This window comes from Hipposideros armiger, unplaced genomic scaffold (assembly GCF_001890085.2).
Source record: "Hipposideros armiger isolate ML-2016 unplaced genomic scaffold, ASM189008v1 scaffold_725, whole genome shotgun sequence".
In the NCBI taxonomy this organism is placed as follows: domain Eukaryota; kingdom Metazoa; phylum Chordata; class Mammalia; order Chiroptera; family Hipposideridae; genus Hipposideros; species Hipposideros armiger.
In genome coordinates, this window is record NW_017732075.1 from 252,013 (window position 1) to 275,652 (window position 23,640).

Consider the following 23,640-nt stretch of genomic DNA (forward strand, 5'->3'; position numbering starts at 1 on the left):
TCTCATTTATTTTAAGGTTGCCATTTCTGTTCCTCCTCTTGCCCGAGCATTTTGAGATTTCACCGCTCTGGAAAATTTCCATTGGAACACTGGGTCGAGAAGTCAGAGTATAGAGAATGGCACGCCAAAAAGAGGCCCTTCACAAAGTCCCAGTGATGAAAATTATATTTTACATAAGGCCATTCACCAGCTACAGATCAGCACCAGCTAACTAACCTGGGGTTGAACGTTTGCTGGCGGCACACAGATGTCAAGCCTAATGGGGCCCCCATGCCCACAGCTGCTCTGCTTCACAATGGCCTGCCTTTCTTCAGATCCAGCTGTTTTCTTATGCCACTTCAGAAACCCAGTATCCTATTTAAACACACCGGCCTTCTGAAGCGGACAGAGGTCAGTGGGAAGTGGGTCCCTGTTGTGGCACTGCCTCAGGCTCTCCACGGAAGCGTAGGTGGAGCTACGTCCCCTTTCTTGGCCTGCTTACTCCCCTGTAAAAAGAGGGAGTTGAAGGAAAATTTTCAAAGCCAAACTCGGACTGTGTTCCTGGGTTGGAGAAAAGAAAAAATGGTGTATCGTAGTGCTGTAAAATGCTTCCTTGTTCCCCCACCTTCAGTGTCAGGCTGGGAACCCCATCCCAGGCCTTCTGGTGGGCAGGTAAGGAGAGGTTAAGAAAGAGCGGAGTCTTGGCCCTCAAAGAGATTACCTTCTTAATTTTTTTTTTGCTATGAAAGTCAAGGTATTTCATGGTACTGGTGGACTTGCCTCTGAGACTAGCTTCTCACCTGGGCATCCCATCAAACATCAGGACATTCCACGCTGGGATTTTAGCATGCCTGTCCTGTGAAGGCTGTAACCCATTTCCCATGGCAGTTGTTTGAATTCTCTCTGCCAGAGCCTCTGGAAGAATCAAAGAGAAATGCATCAGAGCAGAACTTGTGAGATACCCCTAGGGGATTAACTGCAATGTCTCCAGGTCTCCTCCCAGCCTGGTCCCCGCCCCGCCCCTCATACACATAATTTAATCATACCAAGAAACTTCCAGCAAGATTTAAGAATGTTTTCCCGTTTGTCCCTGTTACTTTAGCTGTAGTTACAGGCAGAAAAAGTGGGAATGCTCCAGACCATTTGGGAGGTGCATCTAAATTTATACCGTTAGCCAGACTCCACTAATTAAACACACACACACACACACACACACACACACACACACACACACACACAGAGCAGGTGTGGCTGGAGCTGCGCCAGCTCTCTCCACCCCCCACCTCCAAATAAAACCTCACCCTGGCAATGATGTTTCTGAAATTGCTTCCACACTCCTGTAGCTCCAACAAACACTCCTTATAATCAGAAAACACTGTTCCCGTCTTCCCCAACAGGGATGTCTTTATGCTCTATATCAATGGAAATCTCTTCAAAATGTTTATAGGGTGACATGACAAATGATCTTCAATATCCTTTCATCTGGCCCTGGAATTAATGAGAATATGGCAGACTGAAACTTTTTTCTTGTTCCCAAAGGTAAAAATTAATAGACTTAAAAATTAAGACAAAAAATGTTAGATTTTCCATAATATGCAAACCATATTGTAAACCAATTGTTTCCTACCCATGCCTCATCACCATATATATAGCCAACTCCTTCTGTGCCCCTAAAGATTCAAATCGGGGATATTAGAAAAGAACCTCTAGAATGTAGAGATGTTCAAACAAATACAGTGAAATGGTAACTGTATCTTCGAGACGGATAACAGAGATCGTCACTGTAAAAGTCTTCCATTTTCCCCTCAATTTCCTCAGATTATGTCCCTATCTGAAAAACAGGAGTGAATTAGTTGAGCTTAAAGATTTTCCTAGCTGTGCTGTTTTTTCTAAAGGTCACTTCACCAGTTGTCTTTTAATTGCAAGAAGGAAAAAAACAGGACCTCCCTTAGACTCTACGGTGGTCCCACTCTACACCTCACCCTCTCAGCTTTCCTCCCTAAACCCACCTGAGGTTTTCCCAGTACAGTGGAAAGGGCACTCACTGGCTTCCAGGTAGAAGGCTGACATGCAACTACCAAAGGCAGGTTATTCTGAGCAAGACCATTACCTCTCTGACCCTCAGTTTCTTTATGTATTTGGGGATAGTAATACCAACAGGTACAATGTCTAGATAAAATGACATGAAGGATGTTAACTCCACCCCCTTATCGTAAACTGTAAAACATTCTCATAATTATTATCGCAATTTCTCTGACATTCTTATCATTTCTTCCTGTTTGCCAGAAGAGGTCATCAAAGAGCTTTTTTTCAGAACTGAGACAGGCTCCCCAAAAGCCAAATCCACCTCAAGGATCTCCCCACTGGTGAATTACTCCATGCTTGCTGCAGAGCTTGTATATGCATTTAAAAGACCCAAATTGTAGTCGATTTCACTTATCAAGCACCTACATCCCTTTTTCCCAGATATTTTAATAGGAGGCACCATACGACGCCCTACAATTAATTGTAGACTAGTAACAAACTGTGCCTGAGAATTGAATGTCACGATACTGCTATTCAGCACCCACTGTATGTCAGCCTCTTTAAATTATATAATGTAATTCCCACAATAGCCCTGATCTTATTTCTCATTTTATAGTTGAGGAGAATTAGGCTCTGAAAGTTTACTTTACCAGTCCAAGTCAAGCCTTGCCCAAGTTTGGACATGATTCTATAGACGACAGGGAGCTAAGTTTTGGGAAAAGGCATGACACGTTGTTTACCTCTTCAACTTATCTGTTTTTGACCTTCAACAAATTATTTCACCCTGTGACCTTGGTCACCCACCTGTAAAAAGCTCTATCTTCCCAAATTGCTGAGTATAAAAACCATTAACTGGTGCAGTAGTTTGTCATTAAAAAGCAGTACAGAGATGAGACATTAGACCTTTTTATGTAATCTATAATCTGTCACGTGCCAGAGAATAGTCTTCTACTAGATTGGAAATCAAGTATCCTCTTGATCAAGAACCAGACAAGACAATCCTTAGTCTTCCTGATTCAGAACTTGGTCATGAACAATATAAATCCATCAGCCCACCTACTAATCCAGTTTTGGGCACATGAAGGATTTAGAGTTGATATGGGCCATTTTCTAGCTCTGTGGAATTGTCGCAAGTAAAAGGAGTGAGCAACAGGGCCGAGTGGGGATAGATCGCATTTAGGGACAGTCAGAACAGACTCCGTGTTTGTAGTCCCGCATGAAATCACCGTGTGCCTGGAAAGGCTTGGATTTGGCTGGAATCAAGAGTAATGACTAAACCTTTTTTGGAAATCTTTCCTAAATCTAAAATCCCTTTAAAACATTCACTCAACTAAGAACCTACTACAAAGAGTGCAAGGCACAGGGACCAAACAGAAGCACTGTCCCTAGCTACAGAGCTTACCCTTTAGTGAAGGGAACGGTGATAGGGACATGGATAACTAATTCAAAGGGAGATGTAGTAACAGAGACAGAATTCAGAGAAATTGTGTCTCACAGGAACAACCCAAGATTTCTTGGCGAACAGGAAGTTGAGCTTGGACTCTAAACAAAAGGGTCCTTTCCATAGCAGTTGACTATCTGGATTTATAGAATTGTGGTCTCACCCACCTTTCAAAGGGTTAAACACTAGTAACTACTTCCCCCAAGCAGGTGTTCAGGTAAAGGGAACACCTCTTTATGCCATTGAAATCAGAGTATTAAAGTGTCTGTCTGACCAATGTTCCAGTACCAAGGGCCTTCTAATGACTCGACCCCCACCAAGCTCTGGAAATGAAGAGTGAGTGAAATCGCAGGGAAAGGTATGCACATATCCTCCTACACACACACTAAAAGCAGCCGCCGCTTGTCTTCGCGTCCTCTTGTTCTTGACTTAATCCCCCCTAGGTCACTTCATGTGTACAAACAGCCAGACCAGCTCATGGGACAAGGCCCCTACTTCTGCTTCCTAGGACCCACTTGGCTGCATCCAGGTTGGCCTTTGGCCTAACAGGGCCATGAGCTAGAGTGACCCCAGGATGTCTTAGCCTCCGCCGCCAGCCAGGGCCACTCCTGTCTAGCTCTGGATGCTGGTAAGAGAAGTGGCAATCTAAATGGACTCTGTTTAGCAACCTCAAGTCAGGTGCAGTGGGTCTCCAGGTAACTGCTATGTACGTGCCATTGGGTGATTTTTCAAAATGTCTCAGCCTGCAGAAAGCAACCTAGCCTTTCAGGGTTCGAGTCAGAAGTACAAGCTCAGGGAGGAGGTCTCAGTAATTAGTGGCATAACCAGGACTAGAATATATACTTTCCGGTTTTTCCATCAGCTTTGTTTTCAACCTCCCTACACCTGCCCATCATCCATCTACCTATTTATTAAATCAATTATGACAAGGCAGTGTACCATGAAAAGCAGGGCATCGGAATAAAACAGCCTCTTTTCTTACAACGTAGGAGGGGATAATAGAAATGCCAAAATAATTACTAATGAGGAATGTAGGAAATATGTAAGAGAAAGGAGGGTGCCATAAAGCTGGCAGAAAACAAATCATGGAACAGTTCAAGGCATGAGGGCCACCGGAGCAGTAGTACCTTAAAGAACAGATGAGATACTATGGATGGCCAGAGTATTCCAGCAGACGCAACAGGAGCAAAACCATGGAGGTAAAAAACCAGGGGCACCTACAAGGTATAGTGCTTATCCATTTGTTTCAAGTGTAATGGATGGCGGGCATGATTGGCAAGATGGACTTGGATACAACCTAACCACCATAAATGCGGGATAAGGGCTGAGGGGCAGTTCTCACAGGCACACCAACAGGGCATTCATTCCTTCATGGGCATGGCAGCTCATGCCACCTCCTTTCCATTAGCTGACACTTCCAGCCTAATTCAAATTTTCCTGTACTTATTTTGGGGGAACTTACCTTTTCCTTCATCTTATACATCTTAGCAACAGTACCCACTAGAAATTCATATCTTCAAGGATGTCAATTCAACCCAACAGGTAGTAAGACTTTAGTTTGTGCTAGAGGGTGACAGAAGTATGGTCAAGTCATGATTCTACATTGAGACCACTATTCTACAGTGATTCTGAAAACCTTACTTCTAGAGCTCTCTTGTCAAATAGCAAGCCAATACTTAGTACAATGCAGGTATTTCTAGAGAGCTTGAGGTCCAAATATTATTACCTTTTGTTGAGCTGAATTATTAAACAGAAAAGTCTAGTCTAGCATGTCCTTTATATTCTCAGCTAACATCTGAAATTACTTCTCCCAACTTGAGAGACCATCTCTCTATTCAAAGTATGAAATCACATCCATGGGGAAAAAGAGGGTATGGAGGAGAAAAATACCAAATGTGGATTTAAAAATGAAAGACAAAATGTAACGTTTTTTAATCAAGTCATTGCTTAGTGGGAGTGCGTAAAAAGAATAGTTTCTTTCAGAATGAGTTACCTTTTCTGGGTAAATTCTCTAGAAAGAATATTGTGGGGAAAGAGGTATTACCTACCCTAGTGAGTGAATTTTAGCCCAAATCTTTTTTAAAAGCGGTGCTTACGTATCAAAGTAGTACTCTAAACTCAGATTTGTTCCCCATTAGATATATTTCTACCTCATTTAAAGGTTCACCATGCTCGGCATTCCATTTAGACTGAATAGTATGTAAGAAGCCAAAAAACTGGATGTTCCCACAATGCATTTCAGAGCATTAAACTTAAATTTTGTACTGAGTTTAAAATTCCTACTATCTCATATTTGAATGGTTCAATTTTCCAATGCTTAATCCATTGTAATATTTTCAGCACTAACAAGTTAAAATGAACAAATTAAATCCCAAAGGGGTGCATCTTGCTACTTAGTCTATCACACATAGATAAAATGCCTACTCAGTGTGATTCTTGCACATTAGATGATAGTGCAAGATTAAAAAAGAAAAAAAAAAAAGCTAAGCAGCCAAGTTCTACTTCAAGACAAACACAGCAGGGACCTAGGAGGCTTTCGATGTAAATCTAAAAATCTAGACACAATGCACAATACACGTCTGCAACTGCTGTAATTACTTGAAATGTATGCCGTGCACAAAGTGACCAAGACAAAACCCTTAACACCTTTAAGCCCTCTAGGTAAGATTGCCAAAGGGTGTCCATGTCTCATTGTCTGGATCTCATCATAATCAACCTGTTGGCTATAATCACTTACCTAGAACTGAGGCAAACTACTGCAGTGTAAATAACTCGTCATTTCAGGGAAGAGAGGCTGGTACAAGGCTGGAAAGGATGGTGATTGCTCCCTTTCTGAATCTTCAAACATGCTAAAGCACTTCCAAATCACAAATTATTTGGTCCTTTCTCCCAGGAAGGCCATTTTCAGAAACCTCATTCCCAAACCTGACTGGCCCAGGGAAGCCATGGGAGGAGACCGAATTACCTCGCAGCCATAGTTGTGAACACGCTGGAGCCATACTTGGAAACTGGCCCATAGAGAACGGGGTGAACGGGACTAGTGATATCCAATGCATAGCTAAGACAACGTTGATGAAAAAGCAGTTAGGTTGATTTAAAACATTCCAAAATTAGTTATAACATTGTCCAACAAAGGTTCAGTCAGTCACTGGGTAAAAGGGTATTTACATGATTTATCTTAGACTTAGTAACTTTTTTTTTTTTGACTTAAGATTACCCACTAAGATGGGCCAGTTTCTGCCAATAGAACCAGAGTGTGCAATCTCACGAGTCTCACCCCAACCTCACCAAAGCAAATGACTTCTGCATAACTAGCAGTCATTTCCAAAGGACTCACCCTTCATGTTCTCCCATTTCACTCATTCCGATTATTTGCACAAAAGACCTACCCTTTGTCTTAAAAGTTGCCTGATTTAATGTTTAGGCGGAAAAGCAAATCCCATGTTAATGACTCTTCTGCAAGTGATTTTACATTTCCTTTTTTCCCAAAAAAGGTAGCTGCCAACTTAAATTATGTCATGACACACACAGGGTGAAAGGTCAATGTTAACTTCCAGCAGCTCCAGGGGATGTTACCTGAAATCTCACACTTTGCTTCCTTACACTTACTATTCCAAGTCATTTGAACCCCAAATAGAAGGGCACCGTGTAATTCTTCAGGTCACACCGCCAGCATTGGCTGCGGAGTCGGTTACAGGTCAAACAACTGGAAGTTACAATTCTGATTCCAATACTTTAGGGAGATGTAAAATACTATACATTGGGCTGGGCAGTGTTTGTTAAGCTACAAAGTGCTTGATCACCTATGATGGAAGAGGTTCAAGATGATTCATCCTTCCATGTAAGAGACTACAAGTCACAAGCCCACAGAGCAGTAACTGACAGCTAGCTAAAGTAGAAGTGAGTTCTAAGGTAGCCTGGGGACATCTTCAACAATTAATTGGCCTGGAAAACTGGGTCGGAATTACTCACAAAGCTCCTCATCCTTTCCCAGAAGAAAATGTGATAGTATGTCTTTTATATGGAAATTTCTTTGTACATATGTATAAACTTGGTATGGCCTTAATGCTGCAGTTAAGGATTTGTTTGGCTACCACCTTAAGCAGCGTGTTAAGCAATCGCTTCCTTAATGTAACATTTTTACTTCTTACAGGACTCTTAACCTTGACCAACCAAATCCCTTGACCCCCTTACTCTTCTCCTCCTTTTTTGCATGAAGTCATCAAAGTTACCGCAATTATTTTCTGGCTTGTAAAAAAAAAAATCTATTTCTGCAGTTTGAAGATGGAATGTAAAATTTCTGTGATACATGTATATAAAAATATATTTATTGAACCATCCATATACACATATCCATGCTGATTCCAATGGAAAAAAATTAAAGTTTTCTGAAATTTTCTCTGTGGTTAATTCATAGTTGTTACTATTCAACCAACTTGATATGAAAGAACTTTTGAAGTCTTGCAATTACCCCAGAAACCTACATATAATCTGGAAAACAACATTTCACTTAAGACAAGGCTTTATGTCATTCATTCAAGAAATATTTATTGATATGTGCGCTACGGGAGATACAAAGATGACTCAGACACAGGTCCTGCCCATAAGGGGCTTACAGTCTAGTAGGGGAGATAGAACACACACATGTGATACATAGTCAGAGCTATGTTTCATAGGATGAATCTAATATTGGGTATAATGTAGGCTGAGGCAAGAAGAGGTGAAGGAAACTGAGAGGCCACTGAAGTTGAAGTAATCTAGGTGAGAAGAGATATGAAAAGACTGTTGAGGTAGAACTGACAGGACTTAGCTGGAGAATGGATGTGGGGAATAAGAAAAAGGGGAGCAGAAAACTTAAGACTTGGATGGAGCATGGGTGATGAGGTGAACTGAGAGAACAATGGAGTAAGTCTGTGAAAAGAAATGAAAATTGGCACATAAAACTCAACTGCGTAGAAACAAAGTGCCTGGGATATACTGGGCACAGCCAGAAAGAAATGACTAATTACTCAGACCAAGGATGGAAGTATCTCAAAAGGACTAGTGACTTCCCCCCTCCTCTGCTCACTCCTCTAATTTCCCAGCAATCCCCTCCACTATGAAATGTCCCAGTGCCTAAAACTTACTTCAATTAAGTCCTATCTCTATGTATGCCTCCCTTGTGAACATGAAAGCAAATACATTAATTTGCTCAACTCAATGAGTCATCATTTAAGGACTTTCATGTAAGTTACTGTACCTTCTGGTGAAGTACAGGGCTTATCCCCCAAATCCTTGTCCTCTAGGAGCTTATGGTCTAATAAGGTAGTAAAACAGATACAGGTCATTCTAATTCTAGGTTGAAGGGGTAAGTTATGAGCTAGGAGAAAGGAATAAAGTGCTCTAGGAACATTTTTATAAAAAATGAAGGTTGGGACAGAATCTCAAAACAGAAAGGACAATGCGGAAGGGAAGATGAGAATGAGTTTGTTCCTCACTTCAAATTCTGGCCAGATCAATCCCCAAAAGGGGGTTTCACATTCCTGTTGCAAATCTTCTCTCCTATGGAAAAAAAAAATTAGCTCTCGAACTGGGTCTTCCAAAAAATGACTTCGATGGCAAGGGATTAGGGTGGGGGTGGGGAGGGTGCAGGTGCAAGTCTATCTTCAGGGAAGAGGGAAGGCACTTGAAGCCACGGAGTCGGCAATGCCTGGCTTATTAGAGGAACCGGAAGTAGTGCAGCATGGCTGCAGCACCACTTCCCTACGGATGGGAGAATCACTGGAAAGGAAGATTCGGACCCTGGTACATACATGGCACCACCATGTACTGAACAGGGTACGTGCCTAAGACCAAATTGCTGCCCCTTAGGAGCTTACAGTTATAACAATACAAGGTGGAAAAAGCACCACAATGTACAGAATGCAAAATGCTGACGGATTTAGAAGATTACAGCTGAGTTTCAGCTATTAACACATTAGGATACCCAATAGCTTTCTGACAGCTAGTAGTAAACCCATCCCTGAGGGGAGCACAAGTGAACATCCTTAGACAACAGGCCCTGGTAGAAGTGGGCATGCAGACAGTTCTAAGAAAACAGAGAAACCTGGGTGTGAACACGAGCTACAGAAGCAACTTGGAAAGCATATAAAATGCGGCTCCTTCCCTTCTCTCCCCACATCCTGACCTTCATCAGCTCTGGCTTCCTCCGGTGAACCTAGGGCAGACGGTGATCCCTGAAGGCACTCCGTGTTACTTCTACACGCCAATATGGGACTCTGTACTAGTAATTCTCTGAGCTATCTATCTTTTGAAAAATGAAAGGGCTGTATAAATCACTTTAGTCCTTTCTAGCCCTAACTTTCTATGATTCAAAGAATTCTAGCAGCCCCTCCTGGTCTTTTGCAGTAATAATCAGAATGGGGACAAGTTTTTAAGGAAAAATTCTATTTCTCACTTAAAAGTATGATTTTTTTCCATATAAATCACAAATGATTCCTACACCATCAGCTAAGTTCCACCTCGACCCCACTCTTCTTCAAAATCTAACATCTACCTATATGAATTTATTTTTAACATGATGTGTTCTACATAATCTACTTAAGTGTGCACTGAATCTAAAGGAAGGAAGTCCTCCCTACTTCCTTATGCCAGCTTCTCGGTATAATGTCTTCATTTAAAAGGGCCAAATCAGTGTATATACACACTCTTCACAAAAATATAGAAGAATTTAAACTGAATCCAAAGTCAAACAGGTAACATCAAAGCTTGGGGAAAGTATATGAGTAACTAAAATGGCTAATTATATAGCAATAGTTAAAACTGTTTATATCCAGATTAAATGACATAATCGTCTCTGTAATTACTACCAAAAGTATAGGCAAACTTCCCATACGTGGGTTTATGCAAACTACTTGTTAAAATAATTCAACAGGAAATTTTTGGTAAACATTCCTTAATTTGCTTTTTAAAGAAACTAAAACACATTGGACAGACACAGGTCCCTTAGGAACCTGTGACACTGGCCACATGTCTAAGTACTAAACACGTAGGAATTTCTGTAGTTGGCCAGGTCACGTGGTTTATGGGAGCAACAGTGGAACTGATCGCCAACGCTGTTTTCTTCGCACAGGGAACGAAAAAAATGACCAGGTTCAAATAGAAATTGGAGGATGAGAGGCTGTCCAAAGTTTTCAGAACAAGTGATATAATCAAAAAGTGAACAACCTTGATTCTAAGCCTTACATTAGCATAAATCAAAACTAAAGCTGATGGTTCTAGGCCCCGTCTAATCAACTGTACTCATTCAAGGCACGATGAGACTGTTTCATCAAAGCATGAGCAAAGCGGTCTAACTTCAGCATTATCCTGAGCTGGATACATATTCACTAAAAAGAATGTAAATAAAAATTTTATCTACATGTGCCACCATTTCCCCTTTACTATCATCTTCTAAGAGTTCACAAGCCTACCTATGGTCCCCAGAACCTCAATATCACAGTATACAAATACAAATCACAAAGCATCACTGTCTTTAATTATCTAGTGCCACATGGCCATGACTTGATCAACAACTTTAACCTACAACCTCACCCCACACAAGACGCTGCTAAGTTTCTAACACATTCTTTAAGGTTTCTAAAACATTTGTGGAAGACTACCTTTATTGTCCACTGTCCATTTTTGGTATGGGTGGCAGATAGCTAGAACCCCATATTCAAATAAATGTTGAAGTCGTTTCTTTTATAAGGTTCAAAATTGCTGAACAAAAAGGTTATTTGTATCCAGTTCCTGCAGATTCTTTTAAGTAGCACAAAAATAAAACTTCAATATAAAAGATATCTTTTATCAGTAGGTTTGACAGATGCAATCATTTATACAAAATAGTCCACTCAGCATAAACAAGGGTCTACAAATTTAAACCTCATAGAAAAATTATTTTCACATAGATTCCAACAAATTGCTGTCTATAAAGTGCCATGTTGTCCACTAAATCATAAAACTCTACAAGGGTTTTCCAAATAAAGGGATGAAGTATCAGAGGATGGCAGTTATAAGCAAAAAACACAACTGCTATATAAACTCACCTGGATTATGCTATAATAAAAATAGTTATCATCCACATCCAAATTTCAAGACTGTACTAAATGTATTATCAAACCAGATAACAAAATAACCTAGGAACAAGTTATTATTATTGTGTTACCATCTAGTCTGCACATCAAAAGAAGCCCTATAAAGTCAATGTTTACTTATCTTGTTTGCCCTAAAGGAAATGGGGACCAGAAATGTTAACCTCGTTATCAATGTTTTGTAGACAGACTGTGGCCTCTATACTGTAGTCATGTCCTATTATCTTAATATGTCATTCAAGTGTAAATAAGTAGGCATTTTGGGTCTAGAGAAAAAGCATCAGTTTTGGAGGCCAATCTGCTCTTTCTTTGCTCCATGGATGGCTTGGAGGCCTAGTCATGTAACTGCTCTGATGTCATTATCTTCTTTATCTATTTGGGGAAAATAGCACCTAACCCACAGTCATTGTAAAAATAATTAGTTTTCTGACCTAAAACTAAAGTGCAATTCAACTAATGCTGTGGCAGTACCCTACTCATTCAAAGCCAAACAATTACTTTTGGGTTATCCATTTCACTGCTCCCCAGCAATAGCTCAAAAAGTTGAGAGCATAGGAACACACAGTAAAGCCCAACCTCACCATAAAAGCAAACAAAAGTGTTTTTCTAAGTCCCAATGTCTGTTTATTTTAACAGGCCTTAAAGGACTAAGGCCCATCGAACCAAACTAATCTTACCTAGTGCGATACTAGGTAAATAAACGGGCGAAAGGTGCTAAGCTACAGGAAAAAACTGTAGACTGGGTCATTCCCACAGATAAAAAATTGTATTTTAAAACCTGAAAAGGTTGAATGTGATAAACTGATGCTGTCTATAGAAAAATCTTGCCCTAACCTACTTTATTTTCACTTTTTACCTGTGTCAATATATCTATATGGTATCATGTTTATTCCATCAGCAGTAATGTAAACAATGATATTGGGATCACTGCTAGTGTTAACCATGATGCTAAATCCTAATTAGGAAGTCCGATGCTATTCACAACTCCACAATCATCCCAATTCCAATGACCTGAAATTACTGAAGCAAACTTTTGTTTTCTGAAATTATGCAGTCATTTTTCCTGCAGCAAGTTACAAGCAGCATCTAGTGTATTGCTACTACCTCTCCAACACTTTTTTAAAACCACACAATTGGTACAAATGAAGGAAAATGAGATTACCTGCAGATGTTGCTGTAATTCCTGAACAAGATTTCTATTTGCTAATCATTTATTGTCTTTATCTGAGGCTTCATTTCAAAGGAATGAGTCTTCAACTCCAGTTGCTCTAACACTATTCTGCCCACCACGCCTTATAAAAGCAGGGACTATTCCTGTTCTCAGGGCAGTTGATACATTTCTACAAAACATTTGGCATTGTTGGACCCACCCACTAAATACCAGACAGTGTCTCCTCTGGATCTCACACATTTCCAAGTGTCCTCCCGGATAGAATCACTGCCCCAAGTTGGGTATCACTGTATCAGTGAATGCCCTTAAACCTCTGAGTAAGAAAAACTCCTATTTTGAAATGAATGGTTTAGTATTCATTTGTGAAAAATGATTTCTAGGTTATCCATAATTTATGACCTCACAGCTACTGGAAAAATAACTCAGGCTGTTTTTTTCTTTCCATCGCCAGCTTAATATAAGCTACAGAAGTACAAGCTGAATTTCTTCTAATTATCACTGGCCTGGGCCAAATGAAGTGGTTACCAAGTAATTATTTAAACTCACCCCCAAAACAGCCACATGACTGTTATGTAAGTTTCTTTATGTGAAGGAGATATTGCCAATTTTAAAATATTTGAGGTACTGAGGACCAAGTGATAACATCAAACTTCATTTTAGTTTAAGACTACACCCGTCAGCAAACCTCGTTTCCCAGTAACAGCAAAACAAACAAAACATTCCTGTTCCTACTCATATACTATCCTTAAACAACAGTCCAAAAGATGAACACTGTTAAGAAAAAAATAAATAAGTTCAATTTGACAACCTCGTTACCCTTCAATTAGTAATGACAAGTTATCACACAAAGGCTTGCTTCACAAATGTGTAAACAAAACCTTCACCCACTTCACACACAGCACTCAACAAACAACATATTATGTAAAACGAGTCTTAGTTTATATTGCCAGATTAAATTTTCTTCCAGAAATATTTTAATAAAAATCGGCCATTTCCAAGAAACACCCACTGCATGCCCATCAATAAAAGAGAACCATAACAAAACAGAAAATTTACTATATGGCTATGATTTAAAGGGGAGGGGGAAACTAGCAGACACGCAAGCACATCAGCACAGTCCAATATTAAAATCACATTCCTTCTCATGGGCTATGATTAGGATTCTGAACAGATACCGAAATAAAACTCAGTACAAACGCTGAACTCTTTAGGTCAAAGGACCTCTATAGAATCATCTGTCCTCAAAGGGATTCCAGTTTGAGACTCAATTTCAGAATAAGGCATAACAAATGAACAGAAGACATACAAGGTGAAAGAGGGGGTCTATGATTCCCAACATACTCTGAACCTGAAAAAACAAATCTAGACTTTTTTTTATTATTATTATTTGTCGATAAACAATTGCCAAGGCTGGAATCAAAGATAAATAGAAGGCACAACAGTTTTGCTCTGGTTTTTTGTTATCGGGATTGGGGCGGGGGGTGGTTTTTTTGTGTGTTTGTTTTTTGTACAAATACAAATTAAACACAAAAAAAAAAACTTTAAAAAAAACTAACAATTCAGGAGAAGTGTATCAGTTGCATTCTAGACATTTAAGACCTAATCTCACAATTTAAATTTCAATAGTAAAAACAGTTTTAGAATCATTTTGTGATCACATATCAAAAGAAAAAAACTCTAACAACACCTTTTATTATCAGTTTTTAACCATACCAGTGAAAATCAAATTTTCAATTTTTCCAGTGGCAGTTTCTCCACACCAGAACATAGTCATGACTCTCAAAGAAGAAACAATTTGGGTTTTTCCTGCCTTCAAAATGTTTATCAAATCCTGTATTTCTCAAAGGCTTTGAAACACATATAAAACAAGTAAGAAATATTCCAATGAATGAACATACCAAATGTCAGTAATAAGCAAGACACATTCCTTTGGGGAAATGGCTGTTAAAAAAAAAAAAAAATCCAGTCTGTATATGCAAAGTAAAGCAAGGAAGTTCAGTCTTTTTTTTTTTTCTTCTTTAAAAATCCATTTTTTCCTAAAATACCATTCCACAAAATTGGAAGTGAAGGACTAAAATGTGGGGAGAGGGAAGGGAGGGAGGGAGAACACACACCATTAACACAAAAAGTAAAATTACACAAACTTAAGCAGTTTATAAAAGACCAAGGGGTGGTTGAAGAATTCACCATTCTGCAGGAGCAGAGTGGCTTTGTACTGCTGCGTGGAGATCAGTGGAGAGCAATTCACTGTCGTGGAGCAATCCCCCTTCCCACTCCAAATCCCGGTTTCTGCACCATGCCTCCTCGGGGAGGGCCTCTCATGCCTCCGCCCAGCCCACCTCGAGGGCCGCCGGGTCCCCGCAGGCGGCTCTCTCGCCGGTCCCCTTCCCGCGCAGCTCGGGTCTTCTTCTCTTCCACGTTAAGCCGGACTTCACCTCTGAACATGATGGGCTATAAGAGTCAGATGAGCAGACTTAACACAGTGCTGATGGGCTACCAACTAGCAAAGATAAAGTACAGCTATTATAAAGAACCAGCAGCTTACAAATCACCTACATTCTCACGGTTCAGTTTTTATTTCAAATTCTGAACACATAATGCTCCCATTAATGAATACATGGAAAGGTGGTTAGGTATGCTGGCCAGTTCAAGTCAATTTAAACAGCACTGCAGCACAGGTAACTCGCATTGTGCTTGTATTAAAGTCAATCTTATTTTCCCATAGAATTCTATAGATAAGAATTGCCACCTTCTTAGAATAAAACCCCATCATCACCTAACGTGGAAAGATTGTGCTGCACATATTAATACAAAGTACACACACATCTCAAACACATCATTGATTTCATCTAAATATAACTTAAACAAAATGCTATTTGCCTTAATAGAATTTTGGAAAATACTAAAGATAGCATATCTTATTGAAAAAAAGTCTTTGACCATTTTTTTTTTCACTCAGTAAGAGCTGCAGTAGAAAACAAAGGGTCACTCAAGACTCCAATAAATCCGATGTGTACTCTTCACTGTTTTTCTGAAATATTTTTAAAAATACCTATCTAACAGTACTTATTATACAGAAGCGTTCTACATGCTTCACTTTATTATCTCATTTAATCTTCACAACTCTGAGGGTTGTTATTAGACCTATTTTAGAGGCCAGCAAACTAAGGACCAGGGAGGTGAAGGAACTTACTTATTTAAGCCCATGGGTCACAACGTTAGTGAGTGATGGAAGAGGAAATGTAAACCAGAGCATCCTGACTGGCAAGTATAAGCTTTGAGCCACTACACTACAGTAACACACATTGAACACCATGGTCATCGGGCTTACAGAAGTTACTCTGTACTCATAATAAATTCCTGAAGGGAGTATGGTAGACTTCTACCAATAAAGTGAGATGAGGGAAAAGCAAGCTACACTTGAAGATGCCAAAGTACAAAGGAGTGATCTGAAAGTATACACACACACACACAAAAAAACAAAAACACCTCTTTGAGCTAATTCTAATTTATATTTAAAATTTGGATTAAATATATATTTATATATTTATATATGTACATTTATAAATATATATTTTTTTAACACTCAACATAAATATTTGTTATATACACTATATAAATCACTTCACATGCAATCTGAAACACTGTTTCAGGCAATGTTCTAGATACAAGGAAAAAACAAAAACATATAAAGTCTGAAAGATTAAGGGAAGAGAGGTTGGGGATGGAGGTGTTTTAAAGCAGTTATGGAAGACATCTCTAAGGTGTTACCACAAGAGTAGAACAATATGAATGAAAAAAGTGTCAGACATACTCACAGCCTCTTTTCTAAGGAAATTTACCTCAAACAATTCGTATGCATAAAGAGGCCGCGCTTACGTACATTCATTAAATACAACAAACCCCTTACTTATCTTGGGCAATTAGGAAGCCAGCTATCAGGTCTGACCTTCGGTCTAAAGGGAGTATCACACCCTCTAAGGAACTATCAATTCAAAGTTGCACCACACAGCTGGGCCACTGGACCCGCTGCACACTACATGATGGATTTATCCACGAAACCTACTGGAGATTGCTGGGTTCGGTGTTCTGTGGCCTTCCTGAGATAAGCCACTGTTCTTTCATTTCCCAGTGTTGTGCAGGAGATGCTTCACAAAAGTAGTGATCAGTTTGAAAGATAATGCACACTTGCAGATTAAGGCTCACATAATGTTATCACCAAAACATTAAACTTTGAGTACCCATTAACACTGTGGAGAACATCAGCGGTTCTGGAGAACCTCTGGGAAATGATCTACAGCATTTCTATTACACGGCTAATAAAATGCATAGTATTAATTTACAGAGACTGACACCAGATTAGTGGTTGCCAGGGCTGGGGAGAGGGGATATGGGGATGGGAGAGCGACTGCTTAATGGATAAGGGGCTTACTTTCGATGAAAATGTTTGTAACTAGATAGGCAATGGCTGCACAACAATGTGTGTTAATAAATGTTACTGAATCGTACATTTTAAAATGGTTAATTGTATGTTTTGTGAATTGCACCTCAATTTTTTTAAAAGTAAGGTTTTAAATAATCCCACACCCATCACAGTAAATTAACAATTATTTATCCCTTTGTTCTTCTCTACTACTATTGCTACAAAGTGTTTTTTGCTAATGAAAGACGTGGGAGGAGGGAAGAATTCTTTAGGAACTACATGGTAAAAAGATGTCAATTCTACAAATCCCTCTACTATCAGAAAGGACTCATACTCCTCCTCATAGCAACATTAATAAAAGTGGATCAAGGAAGGGTGACTCCTAGCCCAGACAATAGATAGAATAAAAAGAGAAGCTCCTCCTAGTTATACTCAGACAACTGTTATATACCCAGGCTTCCCGAAACTGGCTCTTCCGTTATCTTAGCTCAGTTCACATTGTATTTCATCTCCAACACCAGAAACCACCACCAAGGAAAGGAATTTGCCTAAATCTAAGTGCACTGGTAACTATTAGTTATTTCATTCTCATCATTCACTTATTCAAAACCTAAGTCATTTAGACACAAATTTTGTGTTTTTAAACTCCCATGTAGTTCTTTTGATAATAATGTTTGAATATGATGTAATATATTACCCAAACGTTGGAATAAATTGCACTTTACATATGACATAGTCGTAAGAATGAATACACTCAAAGACCCAACATATACTTAAAAAAAAAAAAAATCAAGATGAAAAACTGCTTACCCTGTTGCTAAGGACCTTCTGAACAGGCTCAGAATCATCAAACACAACAAAACCAAAATTGGGTAATTTCCCACCGCTGTTAATGCGCAGTTCAACCACATTCCCATATTCTGCAAATGAAATACAAATTCTGAAATAACTTATCAGAACATTTATAATATTACATACACACTGTACAATATGATAGCCTCTAGTCACATCGCTACAAAGCACTTGAAATGTGTCTAGTCCAAAATAAGATGTGCCATAAGTGTAAACAACACACAATTTCAAATGTAAACTCTTTCTTATATTTTCACATGTTGAAATGAAATTTTAGACACATTGCATTAAATAATTATATATGTGGCTCATCTTCTATTTCTACTGGGCAGTGCTGCATTAGATGAATCTAGTGTTTAAAACTCAATAACCTACTTTGAAAAAAATCTTTAAGCTCTGATTTGTCCACCTCGTGAGGTAGATTGCCAATGAAAAGTTGGTGACTGTCGGGGTGTCTCACAATTCTTCGGGGTTCAACATCGCCTTGCTCACCAGCTTCACGAACTTAGAGAGAAAACAAAAACAGCAATAAAAGACAAAGGACATTCTTTTCAGCAACTGTTCCCTTCAATAGTTTTCTCTCTACCCTAAATACAGGTAATTCTATCCACTCTAAACTTTAAGTAAACAAATATCAAGCACCCCCCCCCAACACAAGCTCTCACCTCAAAACCCCCAAACTAGCTAGGTCACCCTTCTGAGCTCTTACTTGGTCTAGGCCCCCTCTGAGGAGGAATATTTATTCGTTGTTCTCGCACTCTTTGATCCCTCTGAGGCCTCTGTGGTGGAATCTGAGATTCAGGCTTAGACTCCGGGCGAGGCTGAAAAATATGTAAGTTAACTTCTGTGTAAAAGCAAAGCAAGCTTACTTTTTTTTCTCTTATGAAGTTTCTTAGCTAACAATAAGGTTTAAACTAGAACATGACAACTTACAGACACACAATCATTAAAAACCACCTGTACCCTTCTCTGCTTTATATACCAGTTTCCACTTTCTCTAAACCTCTATGAAAGGACATTACATGAAATACAAGTAAATGTTCTTTAATATACAAGCTTAATTAGAAACTCACCTGTGAAGCTGGTACTTTAACAACATGAGGTGGTATCCCAGTAACTGGAACAGCTCCACTGGGTGGAAGGTTCTTACTGGTCACAGACGCCCAGGAAAATGTCTAAGGTAACAACACCAACACCAGGTGATTACACCGTATATCAAAACACATAAAAGCTCTTCGCTCTTGATTTCCTGTGCATCATATATGCATCATATTTTCATAGGTAAGATGGAGTTTATAAGTATCTTGAGATTCCCCTTCCACCCCACCCCCCGTTTACAAATTTTGTACTAACATTTCTTAGGACTACTAGGATACCAACTTTAGAATGATCTTGAATACCTTTTCAATCCATATCAAAACTCACCAAACCCCATTATTTAACTGTTAATTATCTTCTCTCCATCTCAACCGCCATGAACCTAATTCAAAATATCATCATCTCTCTCCAGGACTACTATAGCAGCCACCTAACTGGCCATTCATTATCAATCCAGCCAACCTTCTTTTCTATCTGCAAGCTAAAGTCATCTCACCATTTCTTTCCTCCTCACCTACTAGCTAAAGGAGAGACCAAGAACCCTACCCATTTTACAGATATTTCCTATACCTAGAATAATGCCTACCACATAAGCACTTGAATTAACTGTTGGACATACATAAATGACATTATAAGAATCCTGACCCGGGCCGGCCAAATGGCTCAGTTGGTTAAGAGTCGGCTTAAGAGCACGAGCTCTGAGCAACAGGGCCACCAGTTCAATTCCCACATGGCCCAGTGATGCTGCACCCCAGCTGAGCTGCCAACAGGTGACAGGATGGCTCAGCTGGTATAACAAGATTGCCTGTTCGATGGTGGGCTATGCCCATCCGCAACTAAGATTGAACTCGGCACCTTGAACTGAGTTGTCGCCCGGATGGCTCAGTGGATAGAGCGTGTGCTCTTAACAACAAAGCTGCTGGTTCAACTGCATGGGATGGTGGCTGCGCCCACCTGCAACTAAGATTGAACACAGCACCTTGAGTTTAGAGGCCACGAGCTGCAGACGGGCAGCCAGATAGCGACTGGCACCCTCCACAACGAAGACTAAAGATCAACTTCCAATTCCCCAACAGTGTTCTCCTCCCCAATCCCCCAATAAAATCTTAAAAAAAAATTAAAAAAAAAAAAAAAAAAGAACCCTCACCCCATAAATACAGCACTGAAACATATTCCTCCACAGACTATCAAATATAAAGGTACTGTGAGTTCAGTGAACATCATCCTGATGTGACTCAGGGGAAGTAACTTTTCTGAAAAGCTTCAAAATTTTGAAAACAGGTATTATAATTAGAAAAGTAGTTATATTTCAACTGTTTGTTTCTACTGCTACTGTAAAGTTATCCTCAAATTTCACAGGAAAAAAGTCTACTGTGCCATTTTATTTTTTAAAAAAATATGCTCACTCATTTAATAAGCATGTAATAACTTGCAAATAGCAAATGTAAAACATGCAATTTGAAGGATGAAATATTAAAAAGATGAAGAGTTGTTGATATGGTGATAAAAATAAAATAGCACCTGCAATTTCTTGTCTAAAAAGTATTCACGTTACCTTAGGAGGAAAGTTACTTTTGATTTTACAAAGCATCTTACTGAAGTATGGCTCAATATGTAAGAAACTTCCCTGTATGACAAATATGTAAATGCACCTACAAAGGAAAACCAAACAATAATAAGGGAGAAGAGAGATGTTTTTAAACAGGCTAGAAATAGAAAACAAAACGAAGACCTGTCACATACCCTCAAGTCTTCCTGCACGGTCTGCGCTATGTCGGTGGGTGCTGGAGAAGAGCTCTTCTGAGCATCCTCAGGAGCAGCTTCTTCCAATACTGGCTCAGACTTTTCCTCCTGGATTTCAGATACAGGTTCTTGCTCCGGTTCCGGTTCCGGATCAGGCTCTGGTTCAGCAACAGGCTCCTCCAGATGTTCTTCCAAGTCATTGCTTTCACAGGAAAATTTGAGAAATATCATTCTGCCTCCATTAATTTAGCAAGAAATTTCTAAGTATTTATTAACTATAGAGACCAGAACCCAAAAATACCTCCCTCCCTCCAAAAAAGATCTAAGAAATACATCTGAGTATTAAAACAAGACAACTTTTTAGAAAAGCACTCAATGAGCTAATCTTAACTAAAGTCAGATTGGCTAAATTCTCATAAGCAAATGCATCAAAATGGGTTAAAATGAACTGCATCATTATTTCTCAGTTAGACTCCCAAAACTATTACAACTTAGCTGTCACTCTCTCACAATGCTCTAACAGGCTGTAGGGAGGGAGGAACGGGCAGTTGCGCTGTTCGATGGGTAAACTCAGTTTTGCTGATGAGAAGTCCTAGAGACAGATGTGTTACTGTGCTACACAATCATGTGCATAGTAACTACTATACAGTACGCTTAAAAACTGTTAAGGTAAATTTTACATTATATGGTTTTTACCACCAAAAAAAACCCCTTTTAATAAAAACAAGAAATTTAAGAAAAAAGACAATATTTATTGATTCCAAATGGTTCTTAAACTTCCACATAAATCAGTTTGTTAAAGCTGCAGCTGTTTCTCCCCCTCCAACCTCCCCCCCCCCATTTTAATTCTGGGAGGTTTGTGGTGCAACAATAAATCACTGTCAACCCACCCAGGTGAGTACTGTGGTTAGTTCATCACTCCACCTTGAGAAACATTTGAAAATATCTTTTAAGCACTGAATACTATTATTACTGGTATCACATGGCAACAAGTATTAATTTCTATTCCTATCAAATATATTTCTGTTCCAGTTGCAGATTTAAAAAAAGAAGAAAAAAACCCTAAGATACAATCACGCATTCATTGTCTGAGTTAATTAATGAAATTCTTTACTAACTACTATTATCTCATGTCTGAATTTCTATCAATTTATGCCTGATTTCTAAGTAAGTCCTTGTACACTTTATATTCCCCCCACAGCACTTAATGCAGTGGCTTGATATGTTAAATACTTGGTAAGAAATCCCAACTCTTTTTCACTTACTGCCCAGAAAAAGATAAACCAAAAAGCAACTGATGGGTACTAAATAATGCTCCTAGTGCAATCTATATTAAACACATTACAGATTTTTGTTAGCTCCAAGATACCAAAAGCAAAACCTTTCTTCTGGGAAATTATCATTATTTTGTGAGATAATTCTGAGAATACATGACTACCCTCAAACAAAGGGAAAGACCAACCACCCCAAGTCTCATGCAGCTCTGGGCAGATGAACCAAATTTTCCTTACCTGACAGCCTGATCATAAAAAGTTCCAGAATCGTCAGGTACCACCTCAGGTGTCTGCTGTCTTTCTTCAGGTTCCTCTACTTCTTCCTCAGATTCTAAGTGAGAAAATAAATTTAAAGTAATTTGTACTTACTTAATTCACAAACATATTCACTTTCACAATGTTCATCATAATAAAAAGGGCAATGAAATACGAAAAGCAGATATATATAAAAAGGAAAGAAAATAAGACAATTTAGTAAAATCAGTTTGTTTTAATGATAGAATTAAGGCAGCTGTAGTGTTTGGGTTAAGAGCATGGAATGAGGTCATATTTCCAGTAATCCAATACAGGCTTTACCACCTAGCTAACTATATGACATTAGGCAAATTACTTCTCTGCATCACAGTGCTCCAACCTATTAAATGGAAACAAGAGTACTTAAAGTATAAGGCTATTGTATTATGCAATAAATATAAAGCACTTAGAATCGTCTCAGCCACATAGAAATTATTTTGAGACAATTTTCCATGGGTCTCTTGTGTTTCTACACATCTGACAATTGAGGCAATGGCTACCCTTTATTCCAGACTACCCTTTTTTTTTTTTTAAACATTTTATTGGGGAATTAGGGGAAGAGAACAGTGTTGGGGAATTGGAGAAGGGGACCGGCCAAGTTCTTGTTCTTCAATCTTCGTTGTGGAGGGCGCCAGTTGCCATCTGTCTTCCCGTCCGCAGCTCGTGGCCTTTAAACTCAAGGTGCTGTGTTCAATCTTAGTTGCGGGTGGGCGTAGCCCACCATCAAACAGGCAATCTTATTGTTACACCGGCTGAGCCATCCTGCCACCTGCTGGCAGCTCAGCGACAGCTCAGCTCAGGCGCGTCACTGACCCATGTGGGAATTGAACCCGTGGCCCTGTTGCTCACAGCCCACACTTTTAAGCCAACTTTTATCCAACTGAGCCACTCGGCCGGCACCCAGACTACCTTTTAAGGACATTTACACAGCAAACAACTTCAGAAAATAGTGTGTCCCTCCAGAGCCAAGGGCAGACATGTTTACTGCCCATTATAAAAGACTTGGAGGGCCAGCTGAGTGGCTCAGTTGGTTAAGGGCTCGCTCAAAGGTTTGAGCTCTGAGCAACAGCGGTTCGAGTCTGGCCCGAGCTGAGCTGCCACTGAGCTGCCAACAGGTGGCAGGGTGGCTCAGCTAAAAAAATAAAAATAAATAAATAAATAAATAAGATTTGGGTTCCCTAACCTTTAGGTTCCACTCTTGTAACGCACCCTACTGCAGCACAGGTATC

General features: G+C 39.5%; 1 protein-coding gene across 5 annotated transcripts in view; it reads right to left on the reverse strand.

Annotated features, from left to right (window-relative positions):
* Positions 1–439: 439 nt before the first annotated feature.
* Positions 440–23,640, reverse strand: part of G3BP1 (G3BP stress granule assembly factor 1) — a 50,513-nt gene continuing 27,312 nt past the window's right edge. Inside the window, exons 6-14 of one of the 5 annotated variants that reach the window (XM_019627228.1) lie at positions 22,355–22,448; positions 20,844–21,045; positions 19,076–19,177; positions 18,712–18,823; positions 18,378–18,506; positions 17,961–18,070; positions 15,067–15,178; positions 780–894; positions 440–485 (exon numbers count right to left, since the gene is read on the reverse strand). In XM_019627228.1, the coding sequence (XP_019482773.1) occupies positions 455–485; positions 780–894; positions 15,067–15,178; positions 17,961–18,070; positions 18,378–18,506; positions 18,712–18,823; positions 19,076–19,177; positions 20,844–21,045; positions 22,355–22,448 (1,007 nt within the window). In that variant the 3' untranslated portion in view covers positions 440–454. Of the gene's footprint in view, positions 486–779; positions 895–1,267; positions 1,468–7,759; positions 15,179–17,960; positions 18,071–18,377; positions 18,507–18,711; positions 18,824–19,075; positions 19,178–20,843; positions 21,046–22,354; positions 22,449–23,640 lie in introns of those variants that run through there. The other 4 variants (XM_019627231.1, XM_019627230.1, XM_019627232.1 and 1 more) reach the window with 4 other exon arrangements.